This window comes from Chlamydomonas reinhardtii, chromosome 7, assembly GCF_000002595.2.
Source record: "Chlamydomonas reinhardtii strain CC-503 cw92 mt+ chromosome 7, whole genome shotgun sequence".
In the NCBI taxonomy this organism is placed as follows: domain Eukaryota; kingdom Viridiplantae; phylum Chlorophyta; class Chlorophyceae; order Chlamydomonadales; family Chlamydomonadaceae; genus Chlamydomonas; species Chlamydomonas reinhardtii.
This window is the reverse complement of record NC_057010.1, coordinates 4,388,930-4,413,469: the sequence shown is the minus strand read 5'-3', so window position 1 is coordinate 4,413,469 and position 24,540 is coordinate 4,388,930. Positions and strand designations below refer to the sequence as shown.

Here is a 24,540-nt window from a genome sequence, read left to right as displayed (position 1 = left end):
ATAAATGCGTAGCAAGAAGGGACAAGGCATTGGTGCGTCGTTCGCGCGCTGTTACTGTACCGACGGTAGCTGGCAGGCGCGGCTGGCTGCGCATCTGTCCGACCTCGCACGTCGGCGCGCGCACGATCAGGACTGGAAGGAAGGTGGGTGGGGCTGCGTGTTGGCAGCAGTGCTGCTGGTGATGCGGAGGAAAGTAAGGACAGAATTTTGCGAGCTGCATATGACAAGAATATGAGGTTCCCCTCGCATGGAAAAAGGACTGAGCCACGCCACGTCTCCAGCAGTCTGAGGCCGCAAGCGTCTACCGGTACCTCGCTCATCTCTCGTACATCGCCGGGTTGTACAGGCACGGCCCGCCATGCGTCCAGCCACGTCGTCCCGCTGTCAAGCAACAGCACAGCCAGCACAGGGCAAGCAAACCGCAGGAAATCCTCTAGCCACAACACTCCTCACTGCTGCGGCCTACCACATACTGCGCGGTGCAATGCTCGCCAGCAAAGACCCTAACCAGACACCGGCCGGCCGGCTTCAACTTGCGCGCCGGCGCCGCTTCATGGGCGGCGCCGCGCTCTCCTCCTCCACGTGGCCTTGCTCGCCCCCTCCGCTCCGCACATGCACGCCGCAACTGCTGGTCCCAGGGCCGCTGCCGCCAGGCCCTGTGCCGCAGCAGCCGCTGCTGCCGCCGCTGCCGCCGCTGCTGCCGCTGCTGCCGCTGCTGCCGCTGCTGCTGGTGGTGGTGATAAGCTCTGAGTTTGGGGCAAACGGGACGTGTAAAGTTATCCGGAGTCCTACGTGGGCACGGACTGAGTCCATACGGGTCACGGATGTACGGGTCTGAGTACGGGTTTGTGCATCACAAGATAAAACGTGGGGTTGGAGGTGCGAGAGACACGAAGACCTCAACACGACACGAACTTGAACAGCGGCACGATGACACGAACCCCAGACGACACAACCTAACACCGCACAACACGTACACAGCCCGGCACGCCAATCCCACCCTCAGGCTCTCCATCCCACCCCCGCCAGCAATGCTGTCCCCGCCCCACTGCACCTGGCTCGCCCCACACATCCGGCACCTACGCTGTTGTGCGTAGCCCTCACCAGTCACAACAGTGCGGCACCTGCACGTGCTGGCTCCCGCCACCCAGGCGCGCTACTGCTGCTGCTGCTGCAGCTGCTTGTCCGCCTCCTGAGAGCTGAGGCTGACGTCTCGACCCACGGGCGCAGTGCTGTTCATGATGGAGGCAACCAGAGACACAGGGGCTGTGGAGGGGGGCCCGGAGGGGAGTGGGGGAAGGCGGGGGGGGGGGGGGCACAGGAGCGGAAAGGCCGGGTGGGGTGGGGTGGAGCGGAAAAGCAGGGGTCACGGGATTCATGCCCGGGACTACATTCAGCAGCAGAGGGCGGCGCATGCACCGGGGTGGGTGGGTGGGCGGGCACGCGCACTCAGCGGCATCAATAGCAGGGAAGGTGCCTTCCTTGTGCTCTTTAACACACACACACACACACACACACACACACACACACACACACACACACACACACCACGATACGCTCATTGGTGCAGGTGTGCTTTGCACCGACGCCACCGCCGCCGTCCGCACTCACGTGTGAAGGCCCGCATGGCTGCCACCAGCTCCTCGGGTTCCGATGACACGATCAGGTTGTTGTGCATGGGCCGGATGAAGCCCTGGCGCAAGCGGAACGGAGGGGGGTTGCAGGGATGTTTGGAAAAGCGGTACAGGATGCACTGAAGACTGCAGACGAAGTCGTTACCACACGAGCGGCCGTCCGGGCGGCCGCGCTCCAGCTCGTTGTCCCTCCGTGAGGCTGACAGTACCCAGTTTAACTAATAGAAACGTTGGCGCATGTTGCGCGTAATGCTGGAGACGTTGGGTATCGCAAGTGAAACTGTGTTCGTCGGGGGAGGTATGTGCCCGGGCCCAACGAGTGAGTCCCATCATCATCTGAGAGCCCACACAGTCACGAAATCGCATGGGTGGAGATGCGTGGGTGTGGGAGCGAGTGGAGGGTGAGGGCATGGGTGTGGGTGAGAGCATGCGGGTGGGTGAGGGCATGGTGCGGTGAGTGGGTATGGGTTCGGGTGAGGGCACACGGCGCGTGTGTGTGCGGAGCCTGCAGGTTCGCGCCTACCGCCACCCCAGCGCACCATGCGCCAGCTCTCGGGCCTTCTTGCATTCCGAGTCCCAAGCACTAACTCCGCCTTCCGCCTTCCGCTTTCCGCTCCCCGCGCCCCCCCCCCCCCAAGTCTCTGCCTGGCACAGTTCCTCCTCGCCTCACCGCGCCTCACCTCACCCCTCCTCACCCCGTCCCACACCCCAGCCTCCCACACCCCGGCCCTCCACGCCCCGCTCCTCCGCACCCCGCGCCTACATGCCCCAGCCCTCCACGCCCCGCGCCTACACGCCCCCCCACCCCACCCCACCCGCCCCCCGCTCCTCGCTCTTTTGCATTGGGTTCGGTTTGGTTTGGGCTAGTAACTACAACCCGCCCCCCCCCATCCCCCCCCCACGCCTCCCCCCCCACCTGCTCCACGGCGTGCTTGACAAAGGCCAGCAGTGGGTCGTAGAAGCCCCTGATGTTGAGCAGCGCGATGGGCTTGGCGTGGAAGCCCAGCTGCTGCCACGTCACCACCTGATCAGGCAGACGGGCAGGCAGGCAGGCACGTGGGTCGGTGGGTGCGGCGTTTTCCGTGTCGGGGCATGGTGCAAGCCGCTGCCGCCGCCGTGGTCAGCGCCGCCGCCGCCGCCGCAGAGCGCGCTGCCTGGAACGGGGCCGTCCACCCCGCCGGCCGCCCCCTCATGAGAACTAGGGCAGTTGGTCTTAAGGAAAGTTGGTCGGTTGTCGGTTTATCGGCACCGGCAGTCAGTTACGGGTAGTCAGTTACCGGTACGGCAGCCACCCACCTCCATCAACTCCTCCAGCGTGCCGAAGCCGCCTGCACGTGCATGGCATTTGCATGGCGCTTGCATGGGTCACATTTGCATCGGTCGCACACACGGGCGTAGGCACGGCATTCACCCACCCCACACCCAACCGGCATGGCAATGAGGCCACCACACCACCTTACCCCACCTTGTGATGGTGGAACCTGTTCGATGGACCTTGGCCGCATGCAACCCCAGCCCGCTCAGGCACCCAAATGCCGCCTCCCACCTCCCACCTCCCACCCACCTAACCCACCACCTCCCACCTCCCACCTCCCACCACCTCCCACCCACCTCCCACCTCCCACCACCCACCACCTCCCACCACCTCCTCCCACCACCTCCCACCACCTCCCACCACCTCCGTGCACCACCTCCCACCACCTCCCATCCTCCTTTCACCATCTCCCACCTCCCACCACCCACCTCCCACCACTTCCCACCACCTCCACCACCTGACCCACCACCTGACCCACCACCTGACCCACCACCTGACCCACCACCACCTCCACCACCTGACCCACCACCTCCCACCACCTCCCACCACCACCTCCCACCACCACCTCCCACCCACCTGACCCACCACCTCCCACCTCCCACCACCTGACCCACCCACCTGACCCACCACCTGACCCACCACCTCCCACCACCTCCCACCACCACCTCCCCAACCTGACCCACCTCCACCTCCCACCACCTCCCACCACCTCCCACCACCATCTCCCACCCACCTCCCACCACCTCCCACCACCTCCCACCCACCCTCCACCCACCCGGCATGGCGATGAAGCCGTCCGCGTGCTGCGCCATGAGCGCCTTGCGCGTGTGCATGTCCTCCACGATGTGGGTCTTGCCGATGAGGCTGCCGGACACCTCCCGCGGCGTGAGCGCCTCTGGGATAACGCCCAGCACGCCCTCGTCGCCCAGCCCCGCCTGCACCGTGCGGGCGATCTCGCCCATCAGGCCCACGGTGCCGCCTGCGGGGTGGGGCGTGTGGTATGGCGTGTGGTGTGGACTGGTGTGGATTGGTGTGGATTGGTGTGGATTGGTGTGGATTGGTGTGGGGGCGGGTGCAAGAGGTGTAATGTGGTGTGGAGTGGAGTGGAGAGCGGGTGCGGGAAAAGCGGAATTGCACGGTTGTGTGTGTATGTGTGTTAAAGAGCACAAGGAAAACATTACGCGTAGGACAGTGTATGCGATGCAGAATTACGGCCGCGGATTACCTTCAGAGTATACTTACCGCAGCCGACCGACCTGCCGAGCCGAGACCATACTTACCCGAAGCACCTGTTACGCCCATCTACCTAACCTTGGGTGGGGATTAGTGTCCACACGATCCCAAGGGTGCAAGCCCATGCGAGTGTCCTACAACGTTCCCAGGCACTCCTAACCCGAATAGCCCGCCCGCTGATCGTAGCCGAGCTCACCTACAAGCAAAGGGCGAAACGTTGAGGCACAGGCGAAGGATAGCAGTGTGTGTGTGTGTGTGTGTGTGTGTGTGTGTGTGTGTGTGTGTGTGTGTGTGTGTGTGTGTGTGTGTGTGTGTCGTAATGTGTGTTTTGCTGTTGCGTAGGTGCGCGGTTAAGTGGGGCCGAGGCCTTGGAGTCAGGGCTGCGCGACCAGGCTGCGTGACAGCTAGCGGCTGATCGCCGGGCTGCGGCAGCACGGGCCACATACCCAACACCTTCAGCCAGGCCTGCTTCCCCTCCTTCGGCCTCCCCCTGCCCAGCCCTCCTCTTCCTCTTAGTGCCTCACCGCCGTACACCAGGCCAATCTGCTCCTTGACGAGGTATTCGCCCAGTGCTTTGGCCGCGGCCATGTACTCAGGATCGGTCCCCGAGCTGGCTCCGCAGAAGACGCACAGCTTCTTGAGCTCGCGAGGGGGGCCGGGGTTCGCCATCGGGGAGCTGGGCGACCAGGCCTTCAGCGTCGGCGGAGAAGAGAAGGCTGCTGCCTCGTGCACGGAAAGCCGAGCTGCTTTGTTGGATGCGTGCTGCGAGTAGTTACCCTGCCAGCGCTTGTTGAGAGTTGTATTAGTCGCGGGGCTCAAGGCTGGCGAGTGGCGGGAGGCACGCGCGGGCGAGAACCGGTAAGACTGGCTCGCGGCCATGCAAGCTATAACACTATGACTATGTTGCAATAACTATAAACTATGGATCGGGTGCAGTTATCAACAGGTGAGGTGGCAGGAATGGCATGTTGCACAAGAAGGTCGATCCAGCGCCGAGCTTGAAAGCCGCAATACGAATGTTCATTATAAATGTTTTAGCAGCTCCACTTTTCGCACATGACAAACTGTCAGAAGGGAGCAAGTAAGTAGTATGGCGCGGTCGACGACAGACTGAACCTGGTTCTTGTTTCATTAGCTCACAAGTGAAATTCAGCTATGGATCGTGCGCACGCGCGTAAGGGCGTTGGCGTCAGGCGGAATGAATTTGACGAGGAAGCTGGAAGCGGGGGCTCGAGGATTCCGCCTGCGACTAGGTGAGCTTCAGACCGCCCGCTCGCTACTACAGCGACAGCATCAATCTATCGCTAGCTGTGAATGCGCTGGCCACGAGCCGGGGGAAGGGCGAGATTTGCAGCCTGCCCTGCCCGTTCCGGCGCGAGTACAGGCTCTCCCCGCAGTCCCGTCACCACGTGTACTGCCTCGCTCGGGCCGACACCGGCGGCTCTCACGCGCCCAATCTGCCCTGACAGGAGGTTCCGGCTTAGCGCAGTAGCAATAGCGTCGTTTGGCGCTATCGTGGTGCTGGTGGGCTTCGTCCTGTTCAGCCAGGTCATTCACACGGAGTTCGTGCACGGCAAAAAGGTGCGTTTCCGGCCTGGTTTCCGCGGCCATCCACCCCACCAGTCCCCGTAACGGCCACATAGTGCTGTTGCATTTTGATCTTGCTGGTCACCTGTAAACCATTCTCCTCCCCGGCACCCTTCACATGAAACAGGTCAAGGCAGAGGCAGCCGAGCTTGCCACAGGCGCGCAGGCGGGTCAGACGACAGCAGGCGCAGGCGCAGGGGCAGGGATAGGTGCAGGAACAGGCACAGGAGCAGGTTCAGGCGCAGGGGCAGGTGCAGGCACAACTGCCGCGTCGACGTCAGGCGCCACCGTAGCAGCCGGCGAAGCCGCCGCCGCCGCCGCCGGGAATGCCGCAGCAGGCAATGCCGGCGCCGCCACGGCACAGCAGCCAAAAGGGGTAGCTGTGGTGGATGCGGCGGTGGAGGTGTTTGGTGACAAGTACACAGATGAGTACGGCGATGAGGAAGTCATAGACTCGGAGGCGGCTGCAGCTGCAGACGAGAAGGAGCGGCTAGCGGCGGATGCGGCAGTGGAGGCCGGGGACCGGTATGATGAGGACGCAGAGACAGCCGCAGCCGAGTCCGCAGCTATCGCTGTGGGGTTAGCTCACGCCACTGGAGCGACAGCCGCTGGCGCTGGTGTGGGCGCTGGTGCCGGTGCAGCAGCAGGCGCGACGGCGGCCGGTTCAGCAGCAGCAGGTGCTGGGACAACAGCGGCCGCCGCTGGGGCAGCGGCAGCAGGGGCTGTAGCAGGGGCTGTAGCAGGGGAGGCCGCAGGGGAGGCCGCAGCCACGCAGGCCCACCAGAAGGAGCTTGTGCGGCTGGTGCTGCCAGGCGGCGCCGGCGCCGGCGCAGAGGCGGAGGCGGAGGCGGAGGCGGAGGCGGGCTCGGCGGTGGACGACGGCCCGGACTATTACGACGATGGGCGGGGGCAGCTGTGGACGGGCGGCGAGGCGGAGGAGGGCGGCGAGGCGGCGGCGGCGGCCGGCAGTGACGCGGCGTCGGCCATTGGCGCGGACGGGCAGCAGGTGCGCTGTCGGGCTTTGTCGGAGATGGGTGGGCTCTAGGGCAGGGGCAAGTGTGCGCGTGTTTGAGAGCAGCGAAGCGACGGTGACTGGCAACGGTGTGGCAGAACAGTCACGTGGCCCTTCGCGCGTCAACTCGCTCGTCCATCCACCATGCCATGCCGCCGCCCTCCTGCCAGGTGCATCCAGTAAGCGGCACCACGGCCGCCGCCGCCACCACAACAGCCGGCGCCGCGGCTACCACGGCAGCCAGCGCCGCGGCCACCACCACAGCCGGTGCCGCGGCCACCACCACAGCCGGCGCCGCGGACGACGGCACCGGCTGCGGCCCGCTGAGCCGGGAGCTGCTGGAGCGCTGGGCCGTGAACAACACGGTGCTGGTGGGCTTCACCAACTCCATCATGTGGTGGGTGCGGGTGGCGGCCGTCGCTGTGGCAGTCGCTGTGGCTGCCGCAGTCGCTGTGGCAGTCGCTGTCGCTGTCGCTGTGGTTATCGCTGTCACTCTGGTCAACTGTTGACTCGCCTGATGCGACATCCGGGCAGGGAGGACGGCGAAGGAAGGGTAGCCCCCGGCCGCTTCCCAGATCCCAGATCCCAGATGTCAACCCAACTCAACCCCGCACCGCAGGAACAACTTCGGTGCCACCTGGCTGCATCACGTGCGGAAGGCCAACATCACATACTGGGTGCGGTCATGGGTCCTATGTCCAGCGGGCTGGGCTGGGCTGGGCTGGGCTGGGCTGGGCTGGGCTGGGCTGGGCTGGGCTGGGCTGGGCTGGGCTGGGCTGGGCTGGGCTGGGCTGGGCTGTTTACCTTCAAGGAAACCCATTTGGTTTGTCTGATGGATGTGCGCGTTTGCACACCCACTGTACGCAGATGTGGATTGGGTTCTATGCACGTCGGACCTTACTATGCCAACGTTTACCGCTTTGTCGCTGACCGCATCTCCCTCCATCGCTCGCGCCGTCAGGTGTTGGCCGTGGCGGACGACGCCACCGCCGCGCTGGTGCGCTCTCAGGGCGTCGACCACTGCTTTGTGGTGCACGAGAACGAGATCGACGACACCAACGCAAGTGAGTGACACGGTGCCAAGGACTGCAAGTGCAACCTCACCACCGCCGCCGCTGCTATTCCAACGCATGCGCCCACATGTCTTTGTCCCTCCCCCGTTTTAACCACTGCGTTCTCCACGATCGGCTGCAACCCGCTCTTCCCCCGCAGCGTTCAAATGGGGCAGCAACAGCTGGAAGCTGCACACGTGGCAGAAGGTGTGTGTGTGTGTGTATGCGTGTGTGTGTAGGGGGGCCTACGGGGCGGCCTTGTCTGCACGTGGTAGTGGCGGCGGGCACGTGCAGCACGTGATGTTCACCGAACATAAGTATCGCACCGAACATAAGTATCGCACACAACCGCAACCACAACCACAACAACAACCGCAACCACAACCGCAACCCGCAGGTGCTTGTGGTCCGGCACGTTCACCAGCTGGGCTTCAACGTGATCAACTCGGACCTGGACGTGGTGTGGCGCCGCGACCCGCTGCACCACTTCCTGGTGTGAGTGGTGCGTGTGTGTATGTGTGTGTGTGTGTGTGTGTGTGTGTGTGTGTGCACGTGGGTTGTATGAGATGAAAGCCCATCGAGCCCGTGTGTGTATGCGTACTGCCGTGCCGCTTCCTTTTGTTAATCTTTCATGAATGTGACCCTCCCCCGAAATGCAGCAAGTACCCCGAGCCCGACTATTGGGTATCTATGGACCCCATCACCACCCGCAATCCCATCGGCGACGACGGCCCCGAGGCAGGCGTCACGGTGCACCACTACATGAACACGGGTGGGTGGGAATGGGTGTGAAGGAGTGGGTGGGGTGGGAGTGGGGTAGGAAGAAGTGGGGTGGGATTGGGTGGATGGGTGGGTGGGTGAGTGGTGGGTGGGTGGTGGGTGGGTGGATGGGGTGAGAGTCGTTGGGAGTGGGTGGAGTGGGTGGGTAGGAAGGATTGGATGGTGGGTGGGTGGATGGGGAACGTCCAGTTCAAACAGGTTTGTGGGGGCCTCGAAACTGGGGAGTCCTGCGGGCCCAGGGAGCGGCGTGGGGCTGGTGCACATTGCCTGCGACGCTGTGTGATCCGAGTAGAGCGACCTTCAATATCGCCAGGCGTGTTCAGGTCTGAGCACAAAGCCGCTGTCATGCGGCACCGGTAGCCTGCCCACATCCGTCTGTTCACCCATTCATCGCCATCCCCTTGCACAGGTGTGTACTTCCTGCGCCAGACGCCCGGCGGCACCGCGCTGATCGACAAGTGGTATGAGATCCGCAAGGACATGCAGACGGCCGGCTTCCATGACCAGGACGGGCTGTACAAGTACCTCAGCAAGAACCCCGAGGTGGGCGGGGCCTAGGGGTGGTTGAAATTTCCCCAGTCCCATTGAGATTGAGACCCAGAACCACAGCGGATGGAGATGGGGGCTGGGGGCTGCAGAGGGCAGTGCAGGGTAGCTTTAAACATGGAAGCTGTGAAGAGCGCATGGTCACCATGTCTGACGCCCCGGACCTGAGCCTCACCTCGCTCTTAAACACCTACTCCTGCCCCTGCTCCTGCCCCTGCCGCGCCCCGCAGAGCATCGACCCCGTCAAGCGCATCAGTACCGTGCTGGATGGCAAGACGAAACTGGCGCAGCTGCCGGCGTCGCTGTTCCAAAACGGCTACAGCCACACCATCAACCAGGTCCACAAGGTCGGTGAGGCGCGAGTCCTACCCAAGCATCTGTGCTTCAGCTCACTAGCACATTGTCCGGGGTCCCCATGTCACGAGTACCGTATTAAGGCACCCGTATGTTCATGCAGTGATCAAGTCCGTCCGCCTCAGCTCGTTGCATGCGCGTCTAACACTCCTCCGCGAGCCGCTTGACCCTTGGCGCGTCGCCACACATCACCCAGCATGCAACAGCCCAGCAGCTACCACCACAATCCACATTAACGTCCACATTAACTAACTGGGCGCCGCTGCACAAACCGGCCATCGCAGGTGCACGGCTTCACGCCGTTCGAGATCCATTTTGTGTGGGTGTGGGGCGGCAACGTGGGCAAGAAGACGCGCATGCGCGAGCAGCAGTACTTCATTGACCCGCCGCCCTACTACCGGAACGGTGTGTTCCTGTCCTTCGACGTGCAGCCCATCGCGGTAAGGGGCGCAGCGGCGGGTGAGAGTTTGTGGCGGCGCTATTGCGGGTTGGGGGATGATGGCGGGTCGATGCCGTGTTGCCTGTGTAGCAGCACTGGATGGGCGCGCCTCAGCGGTGCTGACGTGGTGTGCTGTGCCATTCGCCGCCACTCCCCAGGACCCGGCTGGCTTCAACGAGTGGAATGACACAGAGGTGGGTGCGGGCTGCGGGAGGCAGCAGGGAGCCACCGCCGCAGCGGCAGCCACTGCAGCCACAGGCGCCACAACCGCAGCATGTGGTTTGACGCAAGCGATGCGCGCCGAGATGTCACACACCACTGAGGGCTGGGTATCTGCCTCTTAACACCCCGTCACATCCTCCTCCTCCTCCTCCCATCCTGCTCCGCCCACCCTCCTCCTCGGCCCCCATCTCCTGCCCCCCACCGTGCCCCCACAGGCCATGGTGCAGGTGCACTTGAACGCCATGGACAGCCAGATGCGCGACATGTGGCACGGCCTGGCGCTGGCAGCGCTCCTGAACAGGACCCTCATCCTGCCCAAGGTGCGGAGGAGCGGGGACAGGGCTCTGCTGGGTGTTTTGCAACGCAGGATGGGAATGGAATGAGAGACTTGGAAATCCAGGCATGAGCGGGGAGGGCTGAAGACGAGAGCAAGGACGATGGGAGGGCGGCGGTGACAGCGTGAGGGCTTGTGCGCCTGCAGCTGACCAGTGTATCGCACACCACCTACACGCGTATCATCAGACCACGTGACTTACACCTTTATCCCACATGCAGATGAAATGTTTCTGCATCCAGAACTGGTTTGAGAACCCGTTGTGCCGCCTGCCCGGCGAGCCGCTGACCAAGTTCCCGCTGTCGCCGGCGTGTCCCGCCGACTTCATGTTTGAGATGGAGAAGCTGGATGCGTGAGTGTTTGGTTACGCGTGAAATGATCCTGCGGTATCGCGTAGGCATGCTCACGCCTGCAGGCTTGGCAACGAAACTCAGTAGCGCACACGTGTGTGCGGACGTGACTGGCGGTGTCGGTGCGACCCCTCAGGTTTGCGACGCCCGTCCAGGCCGGCGGGGCGCCGGTGCACGTGCCCTTCCGCGAGTTCAGTTTCCTGGACAACGAGCGCACGCCGGCGGAGGTCAAGGTGGGAGGGGGATGTGTGTGTTAGAAAACAACAAGGAGAAGCCCGCCCAGACGGCGTCGGATGTGTGGGAATGTGTGTGTGTGTGTGTGTGTGTGTGTGTGTGTGTGCGCGCGCGCGTGTACAGATTTACATCATGTGCGGTGTAGAAAGTGCATACCGTCGATGGTCCAGCGCGGCATGACGCCGGTCTGGCACAGGAATGGGCGGGCGCAGGAGCACGTCCATCTCCGGGAGCTGGCGGGGCTCGGCCCCGCGAGTGGGAGTAGTGCCAGGGGTCCAGCGGGCTGCGGGCAGGGAGGGGCATGGGAGCGCGTGTCTTGTCGCGCTTGCGTCCACCATCGCTGCAGCCACGGCCGCCACCTCTTCCACGCTATGGCTCCCACGCCAGCGCTGGCTCCCCGCCATCACGCATTCCCTCAGCGGCCCCGCCTTGCGTTCGCTGCAACAGGAGGGCCCACTGGTGGTCACCGCCAAGGCCGGCCTGACCGCGGCGGCGCACGAGCCCGGGGCGGCTAACGCGCTGCTCATCCCCGCGGGCCTCAAGTCGGACTCACTGCTGACGGCGCTGCAGCCGTACGTGCAGGTGTGGCGGCGTGTTCGCAAAGCACAGGCACGGGGATCGAGGGAGCGGTGGTTGCAGCCCGGCGGGGTGCTGCTTGTGTCAGGTGATGGGCAGTGCGGGCTAGCACAGAAGCCCAGGGCTAGCACAGGACCTCAGGACTGCGAGTGTAGCAATCGGGCGCTGTCCCAGGTTGGCAGGGGTTGCTAGCTGTGTAAGTGCCGCCAGACACGAACTGCATTGCGCCCTCGGCCTTTCCTTGTCCCGCTTACCTGCTGCTCTTCAGGGAGCGACCCCGCCCAAGCGCGTGCACTTCACCAACCCCCGGGAGGCCTTCGGGGGCTGGAGCGACGCGGGCGTGGCGGCCGCTTATGACACGGCAGCGGGCGCGCTGGGCGTGCGGTGGTGCTGCCGACCAGACAAGGTGCGTATGTGTCGCGGTGTTGGGGTCGGGGTTGGGGTTGGCAGGCGCGCATGGGTCCCGCAGGGCGTGGCTAACAGCCTGGCAGCGCGGACTGCAGGGAAGCACACACACAGAACGCGGCGAGAGCTACGGGGTCCCACACCACCCCAGTAGCTATCCCGAAATCCTAGATTGCTGGAGCACGCTCACAGAGCATGCGCACCCCATCTCGCCCAACCTTCTTCCGCCCAACCTCTTCACCAGGTGGCTAAGGAGCACGGCGTGGAGGTGCACCACCAGCTGCGGCTGCGGGCAGCCAACAACACAGCCGTGGCGGCAGCAGGAGGCGTGGCGGGGGCGGCGGCGAGCGCGCGGCTGCTGCTGTAGATGTGGGGATAGTGGGGAAGGCACTGGTCACAGGCGCGGGGGGGGGGGGGGGAGGTGTATCGCATTGAGTGGGGACTGGGGAGGGATGGTGGGCTATAGACAGAGGCAGCACGGAGCGCAGGTGACGAGTGCAGACTTGTTACATGCTGAGCGTTAGCGGCATGTAAGCGGAATGAACGGATGCAGGCGGCACACGCTGGAGGAAGGGGTTGGGACACCAGTTGAGCTACACGGCATACACGGCACATGACTCAAATTATCAATGTCGCGCAGCCTTGGGCTGTCAATGAACGTAGTTAATGTATATTATAACATTGTACCATCTTCAAGCACTGCTTTGTGGTCTGGAACTTTGCTTCACGCGCTTCTATTGCTCGGAACTTCCTCTTGAAGTGAATGAAGCCCCGCGAGTGGCAGTTGTTGGTTTCAGCATGTCAGATTAGATAAGCAACTATATGGCAAAGCGAGTGCGGGCCGACAGCGACGCCGCCCAGCGGACTGGCGCGAGGAACAAGCGGCTTCGTGAATTCCAAGAAGGTTTGTTTTCAAATTCGCAGTATGTTATCAAAGAGAAAGAGACGTTCAAGCAGGTCCAAAGTCAAAATTGCGATTCCAGTTCTCCGCGGCAACGACGTCGTTTTGCCTAATTGTGTCGCCACCACTGCAGGATCGGCTGCTGACCATACAAATGACATTGCTGGAGCTGCGGCTGGCACGGCATCGCCAGGTCGGCTCCGGCATCAGGCGGGCGCGGCGGCTGACCCCCGCCCCGGTGCCCCGGCAGCAAGGGGTGTGCGCACAAGGGGCGACGCAGGCGACCCACGTGCTGCGTCTCAGTCTGTGCCGCCGCCTCAGCAGCAGCGCTCAACACGCAGCGCTTCGGGCTCAGTGCGGACAGGGCAGGGAGGGCGGCGGTCCGGGCGCAGCGCTCCTGATGCGGCTGTGACGCCTGGCGCCCGGTCCACGGCTCGCATCACTCGTGCCGCGGCCGCTGCAGCCACAGCCGCAGCAGGCGCACCATCAGGCGAAACTGCGGACGCAGCAGCCAGAGATGCCCCGCCCGCGGCTGTGCCCGCCGCCGCTTTCACGCTCGGGGCGAGTGAACCCCAGCTACCAGTGGTGAAGCGGGGGCCGGGGCGGCCACGGAAGTTGCCGTTGCCTGCGCCCACTCCCGCTCACACGGCCGCGCCTGCTGGTGGGCTACAAGGCCATCCACAAGCCCCAACAGCTGTAGAGGCAGCCACCGCCGCAGCCGCAGCGTCAGCTGCGCCTGCAGCTGCGGGTGCACCGCTGCCACCTGTGGTGAAGCGGGGTCCCGGACGGCCACGGAAACTGCCGTTGCCCGCGGCCGCGCCTGAGCCTGCTGGTGGGGCGTACGGTCTTCCGCAAGCCAAAGCAGCCACAAATGCAGCAGCCGTTGCTGCCGCCGCTGCAGCGCCAGCTGCGCCTGCAGCCAAGAGCGCACTGCCGCCACCGGTGGAAAAGCGAGGGCCGGGACGGCCGCGGAAGCTGCCGCTGCCCACGACTGGACCAGGTCCCGCGCCCGCTGGTGCGGTGCAAGGCGTTTCAAACTATATAGCAGCCATAGATGTAGCAGCAGCTGCTGCAGCCGCCGCCGCGCCAGCTGCGCCTGAAGCCAAGAGCGCACTGCCGCCACCGGTGGAAAAGCGAGGGCCCGGACAGCCGCGGAAACTGCCGCTGCCCGCGGCTGGACCAGGTCCCGCGCCCGCGGGTGAAGTTCCAGGGCCGTTGCAAGCCCCACCAGCCGTAGACACATTAGCCACGGCTGCAGCCGCCACTATAGCTGCGCCTGCGGCTGAGAGCGCACCGCCGCCGCCGGTTGAGAAACGGGGGCCAGGGCGGCCGCGGAAACTGCCTCTGTCTGCGCCTGTGCCCGCGGCTGGGGTGCAAGGGCTTGCACAAGCCCCAGCAGCTGAAGAAGCAGCGGCAGCCACTGCAGCCGCCACTACAGCGGCGCCTGCGGCTGAGAGCGCACCGCCGCCGCCGATTGGGAAACGGGGGCCAGGGCGGCCTCGGAAGCTGCCGCTGCCTGCACCTGCGCCGGCGGCTGGGGTGCAAGGTATTGCGCATGTCCCAGCAGCTGCAGCGGCAGCCACTGCAGCTGCCAGGTCCGCTGCACCTGTAGCTGATAGCGCACCGCCCCGGCCAGTTGAAAAGCGGGGGCCGGGACGGCCGCGGAAGCTGCCGCTGACTGCGCCTGCGCCTGCGGGTATCGAGCAAGGTGCCGCGCCTGCTGGCCCAGCTGCGTCTTTATCCCGCGCTGCTATTGCAGCTGCAGCTGCAGCCGCCGCGGCCGCCGCGCCTCCAACCGCGGTGGCTGTTCCTGCCCTTGCTGCTGGGGGCAGCGGTGCCTTCAGGCCGATAACGGCGGCGCTGCACCCGGCGCCTCTGAAGCGGCCGCGTGGCCGGCCGCCCAAGGCGAGAGACGCCCCGCCAGCCGCTGTCGCTGTTGTGTCTGAAGGGCTAGATTCCGCCGGGCCCGGATCCGCAACCAAAGGGCCCAGTGGTGCAGTGACAGCAGCAGCAGCAGCAGCAGCAGCTGAAGCAGACAACGCGGCCGCCGCAGCCGCGCCTGCGAAACGGCGAGGCCGGCCGCCTGGTGCCTCGTCAGGTGCTGTTGCCGCGGAACGCGAGGAGCGCGGAGCTGGTGACGCACTCGCACAGCCCCCGCAGCCAGCACCGGCGAAAGCGGCGGGACCGCAGGGGCAAGTGGCTGCCGCTGCTGAGGGGCTGCAAGGTGGTCAGGTGGCGGGGTCTCAGGCGGTCGTCGAGGACAGCGCGGGCTTGAAGTCGGGTCAGCCGGGGTCGCGGGCCCGCCGGAGAGAGGGCGGCAACGTGGCGGAGGTGGCGGCGGCGGAGGCGGCGGCTTCATTGGCAGCTGGAGGGCAGCAGGATGTCGCGGAGGCGGGCGGTGCCGTTGCGCGGTGGGGTAAGCCGCCGCGTCGGCAGCAGCAGCAGCGGCAGGATAGGCAAGCACCGGCAAGTCAGACGCAGGCACCCGTGCGAGAGCAGGAAGAGGCCGTGCAGAAGCACGAGCGCGTTGCAGGTGAGCCGCAGGAGGAGCAGCAGGAGGAGCAGCAGGAGGAGGAGCAGCAGGAGGAGCAGCAGGAGCGGGCGGGCGCAAGCAAGACAAGGCGGAAGCAGCAGCCTGCAGCAGCAGCACAGGCGGCTTCGCAACCGGGGCGGCGGGGACGGAAAGGGGCAGCGCTGGACGAGCTGGCCGCGCTGCCGACAACCTCAGCGGGTGAGGCTGCCGCGCGGCCATCGCACCGACGGTCGCAGCAATCTGGGCGACAGCCGCAGCCACAGCTGCAGCCACAGCCGCTGCCACAGGCCGCGCCTGCCAGCGGGGCCCGCGCTGCTGGTGCAGCCGCCGCCAGGGCCGCTGGTGACACGGGTATTGCCGGCACCGCAGGCCATGTTGCGGCGGGAGGTGGTGCTGTGGGCGGCTCCACCGGCCTGATGTCGGCGGTGGCGCGCGTGCTGGCAGCGGCGGTGAGGGTCGCGCCCACGCTGGCGACTGCCCGTGTCGAGCCTGGCTGGAGCAGTGGCGGCGGCGGTAGCAGTAGCAATGACAGTGACACGAGCAGCAGCGACGGCAGCGATGGGGCGGGTGGCTCGGATCGCGAGGAGGAGTCGGACGGTGAGGCTCCCCAGCCAATGGACGTTGACGGAGCTGTGGGCGGTGGCGGTGGTGACGGCGGCAGCAGCGACGAAAGCAGCGAAGAAAGCAGTGAGGAAGGCAGTGAAGAAAGCAGCAGCGATGACGGGAGCGACGGCGACGACGGCGAGAGCGCCGATGCAGATGGAGTATCCGAGGGGCCCGACGGGCTGGAGGGTTTGGAGGGTGGCGTGGGTGGCAGCAGCGATGGCGACCGGATGCAGGGTGTGGATGAAGAAGGGCCGGGGCCCGCCGCAGACGGTGGTGAGGACGCGAAGGCAGGCGCCACCTTTGCGGCTGCAGGGGTCAACAACGGGATGCCCGAGCCAGGGGCAGCCGCAGATGCGGCGGTGACGGCGGCGCCGGCGCCGGCAGTTGACGGCAACAAACTGGCACAGAAGCGCGCGCAGGCAGCAGCGGCCATGCGGCGCATGCGGGCGCAGCAGCAGCAGCTGGCGGCGGCGGCCCGCACTGCTGCGGGCGCCGGCGCCCTCACGCACGCGCTGCCCCGCGCCAGCTTCATGGCGGCGTACTACCGGCAGGTGCTGCGGTCAGCGCCGTACCTGCCGCCGTACAGGTGTGTGTGCGCATGTGCGTGCGTGTGTGTGTGTGTATGTGTGTGCACGTGTGTACATACAATATTGTGGAAACCCTATTTCCGCCTATTATCGGCCCGGGCTGGCTTGGATGACGTTTGGATGATTCCGATGGTGTTTGTCATTGGCGCATGGCCCCCGCCTCATGTGGTGCGTTCCTTTCACTGCGCCAAGGGCTGGTCACACATCATTCAAGAGCCCCCCTTGCCTTCCCGCGCCTTACATCGCGTCTCTCTGCCCCTGTCCCGGTCCCTGTTCCGCTCCACCCCTCCGCAGGCACGGCCAGTGGTGTGCTGCCGAGCTGGCGCTCATGTCGCTCACCCGCCGCACGCTGCCGCCGCTGGGGCGCAGCGCGTCGAAGATACGGGCCATGGACATGTTGGCGCTGAGGGTGAGGGGGGCGGGCGGGCAGGTGGAGGGGGGTTGTAGATACCCGCCCAAACTAAACCGAACCCAATGCAAAAGAGCGGGGAGGAGAGCGTGGCCCATGCTTTGACAATGGAGTAGCACTTGACATTTCGGTAGTCCCAGTGGGGGCTGTAGCTGGGAGGTGGAGGCGGGGCGCACCAGAGGTGCACGGCGGGGGGCCGGACCGGCTTGCGTGGTACCATGTTGGCCTGGCTGGACTGTGTCACGGCTCTCAGTGTGTCTGCACTTCTGCAACTCGCTATTGCCAAGTTCGGGCTTGGAAACGCGACTCGTTATCCTCCTCCTGGTCCCGCACCACACGGTCAGGACCGGGCCGCGCTGGAAGCTATGGACGCCGCCGCCACCGCCGCGCGCCTGGCCTTTCCTCTGGGCCTGCTGCTGCGCGGGCCGCGCCTCACGCCAGTGGACGGCGCACACCTGCGGGAGCACGCGCGCCTCGCCCGCGCCGCGCGGCGGCTTGCCGGCGTGATCCTGCCCGGGCCCGGGCTGGGCGTGGGCTCCCGCGTCGTTGAGTTTGGCGCTGCGCCTGAGCTTGGCTCCGGGGCTGGTGGTGCCGGGACAGGCAGGGCCGCAGGCGGCACTGCGGATGCTGATGTTGGTGGTGGTGCTGGCGGAGGCGGAGGCGATGGTGGGGCTGCGGTTGGGGCTGGGGCCGGGCCTGGGGCTGCGGTTGGGGCTGGGGCTGGGGCTGGGGCTGGGGCGGTGGAGCGTGAGATGCTGTTGCCGTACATTGCGGTGATGGCGGCAGCAGCGGGCGTGGCACCACCGCCGTCGGCGGCATTGCTGCTGCAGCTTCCGCAGCTGCCAGCAGGCCTCCAGATGCCTGGCAGCATCCCTCCTGCCGGCTCCACAGCCGGCGTCGTCGTGGCCAGCGCCGGCGCCTCTTCAGCAATGGCCGGCTCTGGCGCCGCGGGCGCCGACTGCGGCTTGGCTGTGCGCGTGGTGGGCGAGGGAGGCGTCGGCGGTGCGGTGCACGTTGACGGCAGGTGGCAGGCGGCGGTGGCGCCGGCGGCGCCGCTGGCAGGCGGGCGCGCGGTCGCCGCTGCCGCCAGCGTCGCCTCTCAGCTCCGACGGCTGCTGCTGGCGGAGCGTGAGGCCCGCGGGTCCGGAGTGGCTGCGGCTGCGGCAGCGGGCGCGTACGGCGGCGGTGGCGATGGCCACAGCGGCAGAGCGACAGCGGAGGCGTTGCCAGAGGCAGCGGCGGTGGTGTCGCCGGAGGCAGCGGCGGTGGCTGCGGCGAGTGCCTTGGGAGTGGCGCCTCTGCGCAGCGCGCTGGGGGCGCCGGCGCCGATGTGGGCTGCCTGCCTGCCGGCGGCGGCGCTGTGTCCCGGCCTTCCGCTGCCGGCAGCCTCGACGTCGGCGCCAGTTGATACGGCCGACGGGCTCTTGGCGGATAGCAAGCTGCAGCCGCGGATGCGGCCCGCGGCGCCGGGGCCGCTGCAGGAGGCCCGGGCAGCGGCGGCGTCGGCAGTTGTGGGGCTGCACGACTCGGTGAAAGCGCAACGACGCACCGTGGAGGCGGCGGCCGCCGGCGCCGTGCCGGCGCCTGTAGAGGCGGCGGCGGCGCTGATGCCGGCGGCGGGGCCGCCGCTGTGCGTTGGCCGCGCTCCGGAGGCGGCGGCGCAGGCGGCGGACCTGGCATTACTTGCCCTGGCCGGCCCGTGGTGGGGCGGCGCGTCCGGCTGCGATGGCAGGAGCAGCACTGGCAGTGGCAGCAGCAGGGATGGCAGCAGCGATGATGGCCAGGCGCTGTCGGCGTCGGGGTCGGGTACTGCAGCCTCGGCGGTGGCGGGGCCGTTGGTGCCAGCGGCGGTGGCGGCGGTGAGGCTGCCTGCTGCTCCCTCGCCGCTGAACGCGAGCGGCGGACTGGGCGAGTATGCGGCGCATGCGCTGGAGCTGCTGCTGCCGGCAGAAGGTGGGCGGAGCTGGTGTTAGCGTTGGTGTTCGGTGGCGCCGGCGGCGGGCGCCCTCGGTTTCCGGGTGTTGTGTGTGTGCTGTCGCCCGTTTTGCAGCGTACCCACCTGCCCCCTTGACAGGCCCCGTTGGCCCGGACGCTTGGAAGTTATCACGCTGGCTGACGCCTGCTAGAATCTCTTTGTTGTCTTTGTGGTTGCAGGTGTTGACTTGTCGCGGCGCCTGCTGGCCATTCGCCACGGCGTGGCCACCTGCGCGGCCGCATCCGCCCCCGCCGCCTCGCTGGCAGCGCCCGTCCGCCCGCCGGCGGGCATGCTGCGCGTGCGTTTCGGATGCGGCATGTGCGCGGCCTGCCGCGACGTCGCAGACGGTAGGGCGGGTGTCGGGGGCGCCGGCGGCGGCGGCACGCAGCCCTGCCTGCGGCCCATCACGGCCCTCGGCGGCGGCGGGAGCGACAAGGTTCACATTGGCTACCTCCGGCGGCCGCTGTTGGCGTCGTCTGCGGAGAAGCTGTTTGGGAGGGAACGGGCCGCGGCGGCGGCGGTGACGGCGGCGTTGGGCTGGCCGCCGCAGCTCGTTTATTCGGCGGCTGCAGCGGCGGCGGAATCAGGAGGACAGGCGCTGTGGGGGACTGCAGGGCCGGAGCCTGAGGGCAACCGTGAGCGGCGGAGGCAGAAGCGTCCGCGCTCGGAGCGTGCGGAGGCGGAGGAGGCATTGGAGGCGATGGGACGCGCGGGGGACGCGGCGCTGCTGCGGCCGCTGTGGCGCCGCCGGCCATCTGCGACACGCATCTGGGAGGGCAACGCGAACGAGGCGGGAGACGGGCAGGCGCAGCAGGAGGGCGAGCGGCAAGGGCGCGAAACTGCAATGCCGGGTTCAACGGCCGGGGCCGCCGGCGGCACGTCGGGCAGTACGGGTGCCGTACCGGAGGAGTGTGACTGGGACGACGTGGACGAGCAGTACGACAGCCTGGACGAGATGCCACTGGATGTACGGCGCGGCCGCAGCCGCCGCATCGCTGCCAGGCTGCGGCGGCGGCGGCTGGCGGCGGCGGAGCTGAACGGTTTCCCGACGAACGTCGACGGCGCCGTTACGCTGGCGCCGCCGGAGGCTGAGTTTGCTCGGCGGCGGCTGGCGACGGTGGCGCCGGCGGCGCCGGACGGACTGGTTCTGGACGGCGAGCGGCGTGCTCGGAACGCGAGGTGGCTGACGCCCTATGCTGACAAGGTGCGCCTGTGGTCGTGCATGCGTTGAGTTGCATGCTTTGGGTTGCATGCTTTGCGTGCGGCACACTTGGCTGCTGAGTGGGGGAGAACGGGTGAGAGCACGGGTCAGCCACGCAATACTGAAGTCAGCTCATGCAGCGCTGTACGCTCCCCACCACGCACACCACAGCGCAAAACACACACACACACACACACACACACACACACACACACACACACACACACACACACACACACACACACACACACACACACACACACACACACACACACACACACACACCCGTCGAGCTTGCGTGCGCTCGTGCAGTCGCGGACTTCTGGTCGCGGCTGATGCAGTTCGCGCAGCTCGGCGTGCCCCAAAAGGGCTGGGATGGTGTTGACGCCACTCACCCCATCCTGGCGGTGGTGAACGGTGAAATGCTGTGCGCGATGCCGCAAGCTATGGAGCTGGAGGCTTGAAAGGGATCAGCCCTTAGGAGAAGCGCGTGAGCACTAACATGAGCCACTGAAGCAGTGGCATACGAGAGGGTCAGCGGGGGAGCTTAGTGGGCAGGCGAAGGGTCTTTTGTTTTACGCCCGTGGGAGCAGGGCCAGGTTTGCGGGGTTTTAATGCCTGAGAGGGTGTATTGGGTGCTGCAACACCCCGGGTCTTACGGCCTGGACCGGCCTAGTGGCCAGACGCGTTTGTGGCTGCCCTTAGGCATTGTCTGCCCTTGCGTCGAGAGCTGGTTAGGTTGCGATTGAGGTCGTGCAGGCTGCCGGGTCGTAGGACTCAGCCCCGCAGCCACTGTGGTCGTGCTTTCGCGTGCTGTCGCGTGCTGCGTGTTTTGTTATGTTTGCTGTTTTTTGTCTTCTGCCCGCCTGGTTTTTAAGAGGTAGCTCGCCCGCTGGGTCTGAGGTTGTTACACCGGTAGTAATTCCGCAAGGATTACTGGCGCGGTGAAGGGTCGGAGTGCGTTGCCCTGTGGACTCCAGAGCTGGTTGCGCTCTGCCGGGGAAACGCCAGGTCACGGCAGCCCTCGATTGAGAGCCCTGTCGTTGGTTATACCAGATACACGATTCACGTGATCTGGCAGAATAACCGTGGAAACCGTAGTCACACACACACACACACACACACACACACACACACACACACACACACACACACACACACACACACACGCTCCCGCCGCTTGCCCCTCGCTCCTCGGCCCGGCCGCCCTCTGCCCCGGCCTCCCCTTCCTCGACCAGGTGATGGAGCTGCGGCGGGCGGAGCTGCTGCTGTCGGCGCGCACCGAGGCGCACCGGGCGCTGCTGGGCGCCGGCGCCGCGCGGCCCTGGGTGCTGCGGCGCGAGGCCCAGCCGCCAGGCCGCAGCGGCCTGCCGCTGGCTGGGTTGATCGACGTCACGAATGGTCCAATTGCGGCGGCGCCGGCGGCGGGCCGGCGGCTGGCGGGCTGGGAGGGCATGATGGGGCCGCGCGGCGCCAGCGGCACGGCCTCGCTTGAGATGGTGGCGGAGCGCGTGTAGCCGCCGGCGGTGGTGCTGGCGGCGGCGGCGGCGGCGGGCGCGGCAGGTGATGGCGGGAGCAAGGGGGGTAACTCGTGACCAGGCCCACAAGGAAACAGAAGCGCAGCAAGGAGAAGCGCGGGCAAGGGGGAGGGCTCGTGGGGAGGGCTGCGCGTGCCCACATGGTGGTTATGAGGCAAAGATTGCTGCCGAGGGGCGTCCGCTGTCCTAGCTCCGCATCTCTGGCTCCAGATGTATCGCTCCAGCAAGTTATGCGGCTCTGAAACCAAGCGTTTGCCATGCTGTGCGCCCCGCCAAACCCACTGCTACCGTGATTGTTCCTGGCCCGCAGGCCTCACGCACGTGGCGCTCACCGCGCCGCTGTACCCGCCGCGTGCCTCTGACGCCTGCGCCTGGTGCGGCGCGTTGGGCCACACCAACAAGCTCACGTGCCCGCTGCGGACGCTGTGCGCGCCGCCGCTGCAGCTCTTGGCGCCGGCACACAGTGGCCCGGGTCGCAGCGCGGCGCCGCAACAGAGCCCGCGGCGAGGCGGCGCAAGGCCCGGTGACGGCGCAGGGGTGGTACCGCATGCGCAGGCAGCGGCGGTGGAGATGGTGGCGGCGGCGAGGTCGCTGCCTGCTCCGCACGTGCTGCTGCCCGTGCCACCGCCGCCACTTCGCCACCCGCTGCCGCACAACCTGCCGCGCGCTTGGCACCATTACAGCACAGTGCTTGCGGCTGCTGGCCAGTTGCCCTGCGGCGGCGCCGCCGACGCCGCGCATGACACGACTACAGTAACCAACTCCTCCATATGCGGCGACCTCAGCGGCGCCGCCGCCGTTGACGATGCGCGGGCCCGGCTTGCAGTTGCGCTGAAGGATGCAGCGGCGGCAGAGACGCAGCTGCTGCCGCCTCCGCCGCCTCCGGGCGGCGAGGGGCCCGCGCTGTGGGAGCCGGAGCCGGACGTTGTGGAAGTTCGGGATGCGAGTGAGGCGAGGAGGCTGGCGGCAGCGCGGGCGCGCCGGAAGGGCATCAAGGCTGCGGAGCGCGCGCAGCGGCGGCTGGCGGCGGCGGCGACGCCGGAGCAGCGGCGGCAGGCGGTGTCGGCGGTGCATTGGGCGGTGGCGGCGCTTGAGAAGGCCAAGGTGCTGCAGCAGCAGGCGGACGCCAAGCTGCAGCGCCGCACCTACGTGCAGCGGCTGCGGCAGCTGCAGCGCGATGAGGCGGCGGTGCTGGCGGCAGCGGCGCCGCGCGCCTGGGCTGCGCACCACGCAGCAGGCGACGGCAGGCCAGGTGACAGGAAGCGCAAGTCAGGCATCGACGAGGCCGCGGCGCCGGCCGGCCGCGCCCAGGCGAAGAAACAGAAGCGCCGTGAAGGGCCAGACGACCACGCGGGTGCTGCGCCGCTGGCAGCCGGCCTCGGCGTGGGGCCGGAGGCGGCGGCGGCCGCCGCCAGGACGGCCGCGGCGGCGGTGGCGGCGGCGGCCGCCGCCACCGGCGACGCCGTGAGCGCCTCGCCGCCGCTGCCCACGTGGCTGCCTCGCGTGCCGCGTGCCACCCTGGATCTCATGGCCGCGCTGGACGCCGCACACCCCTGGGCCACCGGCTTCCGCCCCGTGCTACGGCTGGCGGGCCTGGACGCCGACGGCGCGTCGGCAGTAGCAGCAGCCGAGGCTGTAGCGGCGGCGGGCGCGGCGCGGCTGCGCAAGTCGGCACCGCCCAGGTCGGTCATGCGCAACCAGCACGTGAAGCCGGCCGCTGCGGAGGCCGATGGCGCGGGCGCTGCCGGCGACGCTGAAGTTGCCGCTGTTGGTGCTGTTGGTGCTGCTGTGGGCACGGGCGCGGGTGTGGGCGGGTTTGCCCAGCACCGGGCGAACGACGGCGCCGGGGCTGCTGCTACCGCGCCGCGCGGTGTGGACCAGAGCAACGCCGGGGCTGCTGCCTGTGCTGCAGCTGCTGCGGATGCTGCTGCGGACACTGCGGGTGCGGCGGACTCTGCGGTGGACGCGGCGAGGGTGGCAGCCACCACCACGGTGGTGACGTCGCATCGGGACCGGGCGCTGGCGAACGCGGCCGTGGCGGCGGTGGAAGACGCGGGCCGTGCGGCAGCAGCGGCGCGTGCGGCGCTGGCTGCGGCGGGGCTGCTGCCGGCGCAGCCACGGCCCGGAGCACCGTCGCATCAGGACGAGAGGGGGCCGGGTATGGGAGCTGCGGGCTCGGCATCGTGGGTGCTGCAACCCGCACCCGAGCCGCTCGGGTGCGAGATGCTGTTGGCTCTGGCGCTGTTGACGGAGGCGGCGACGTTGGCCGGGGTGGCCGGAGCCGGGCGCGGGGACCTGCCGTCGATGCACAGCGGGACATAAATACCGTACAGTCTGTGTTGGTGATCTAAAGTCCATGCTCGCGCAGTTAGGACGGTACGTGGACGGCGCGGGGGCCGCCCGGCACAAATAGAGCGAGGCAGTGCGCGCAACCCAGGTCGGAAATACGGTAATGAGCAACCGAGCGAACCCGCCATGTCAGCAGGTCCCTCTTGTAACCAATGCAATCTGCTCTAGACAACCTCAAGGTGTGATAACCTCAACTTAGTTCTGCTTGTGGGACTTTTCCCGAAATCCGCCAGGAGGGGCTTCCGAAACCCGGCGGACCCCAAAAGCGACGACCGACGCCCCCGCAAGTTTGGACGTTTGGCGGCCCAGACCTTCCTCACCAGACCGTCCCTGATAAAACCACAAGTACGTGCGTGCATTAAAGCATG

The 24,540-nt window shown here is 66.9% G+C and overlaps 3 protein-coding genes across 3 annotated transcripts; 2 read left to right on the top strand and 1 right to left on the bottom strand.

The window, feature by feature from the left end:
- Window positions 1–208: 208 nt before the first annotated feature.
- Window positions 209–5,095, bottom strand: CHLRE_07g340900v5 (uncharacterized protein). Its single transcript, XM_001692365.2, has 7 exons — window positions 4,707–5,095; window positions 3,725–3,928; window positions 2,931–2,962; window positions 2,551–2,658; window positions 1,612–1,693; window positions 1,105–1,266; window positions 209–746 (listed from the first exon to the last, which is right to left on the bottom strand). Exons 1-6 carry the CDS (start codon window positions 5,059–5,061, stop codon window positions 1,157–1,159), a joined length of 891 nt encoding a protein of 296 aa, XP_001692417.2. The 5' UTR covers window positions 5,062–5,095; the 3' UTR covers window positions 209–746; window positions 1,105–1,156.
- A 100-nt stretch (window positions 5,096–5,195) lies between these two features.
- CHLRE_07g340950v5 (uncharacterized protein) lies at window positions 5,196–12,901 on the top strand. Its single transcript, XM_043064348.1, has 19 exons — window positions 5,196–5,435; window positions 5,652–5,763; window positions 5,897–6,775; window positions 6,952–7,178; window positions 7,401–7,458; window positions 7,743–7,845; window positions 7,994–8,040; window positions 8,231–8,328; window positions 8,493–8,605; window positions 9,023–9,156; window positions 9,390–9,506; window positions 9,798–9,953; window positions 10,111–10,146; window positions 10,390–10,494; window positions 10,730–10,860; window positions 10,995–11,091; window positions 11,540–11,674; window positions 11,937–12,074; window positions 12,318–12,901. Exons 1-19 carry the CDS (start codon window positions 5,338–5,340, stop codon window positions 12,438–12,440), a joined length of 2,907 nt encoding a protein of 968 aa, XP_042922958.1. The 5' UTR covers window positions 5,196–5,337; the 3' UTR covers window positions 12,441–12,901.
- A 104-nt stretch (window positions 12,902–13,005) lies between these two features.
- On the top strand, window positions 13,006–24,333 carry CHLRE_07g341000v5 (uncharacterized protein). The gene is made up of 8 exons (XM_043064349.1): window positions 13,006–13,167; window positions 13,278–16,699; window positions 16,995–17,109; window positions 17,454–19,062; window positions 19,264–20,288; window positions 21,524–21,724; window positions 21,803–21,848; window positions 22,134–24,333. Exons 1-8 carry the CDS (start codon window positions 13,129–13,131, stop codon window positions 24,143–24,145), a joined length of 8,469 nt encoding a protein of 2,822 aa, XP_042922957.1. The 5' UTR covers window positions 13,006–13,128; the 3' UTR covers window positions 24,146–24,333.
- The last annotated feature ends 207 nt before the right edge of the window (window positions 24,334–24,540 follow it).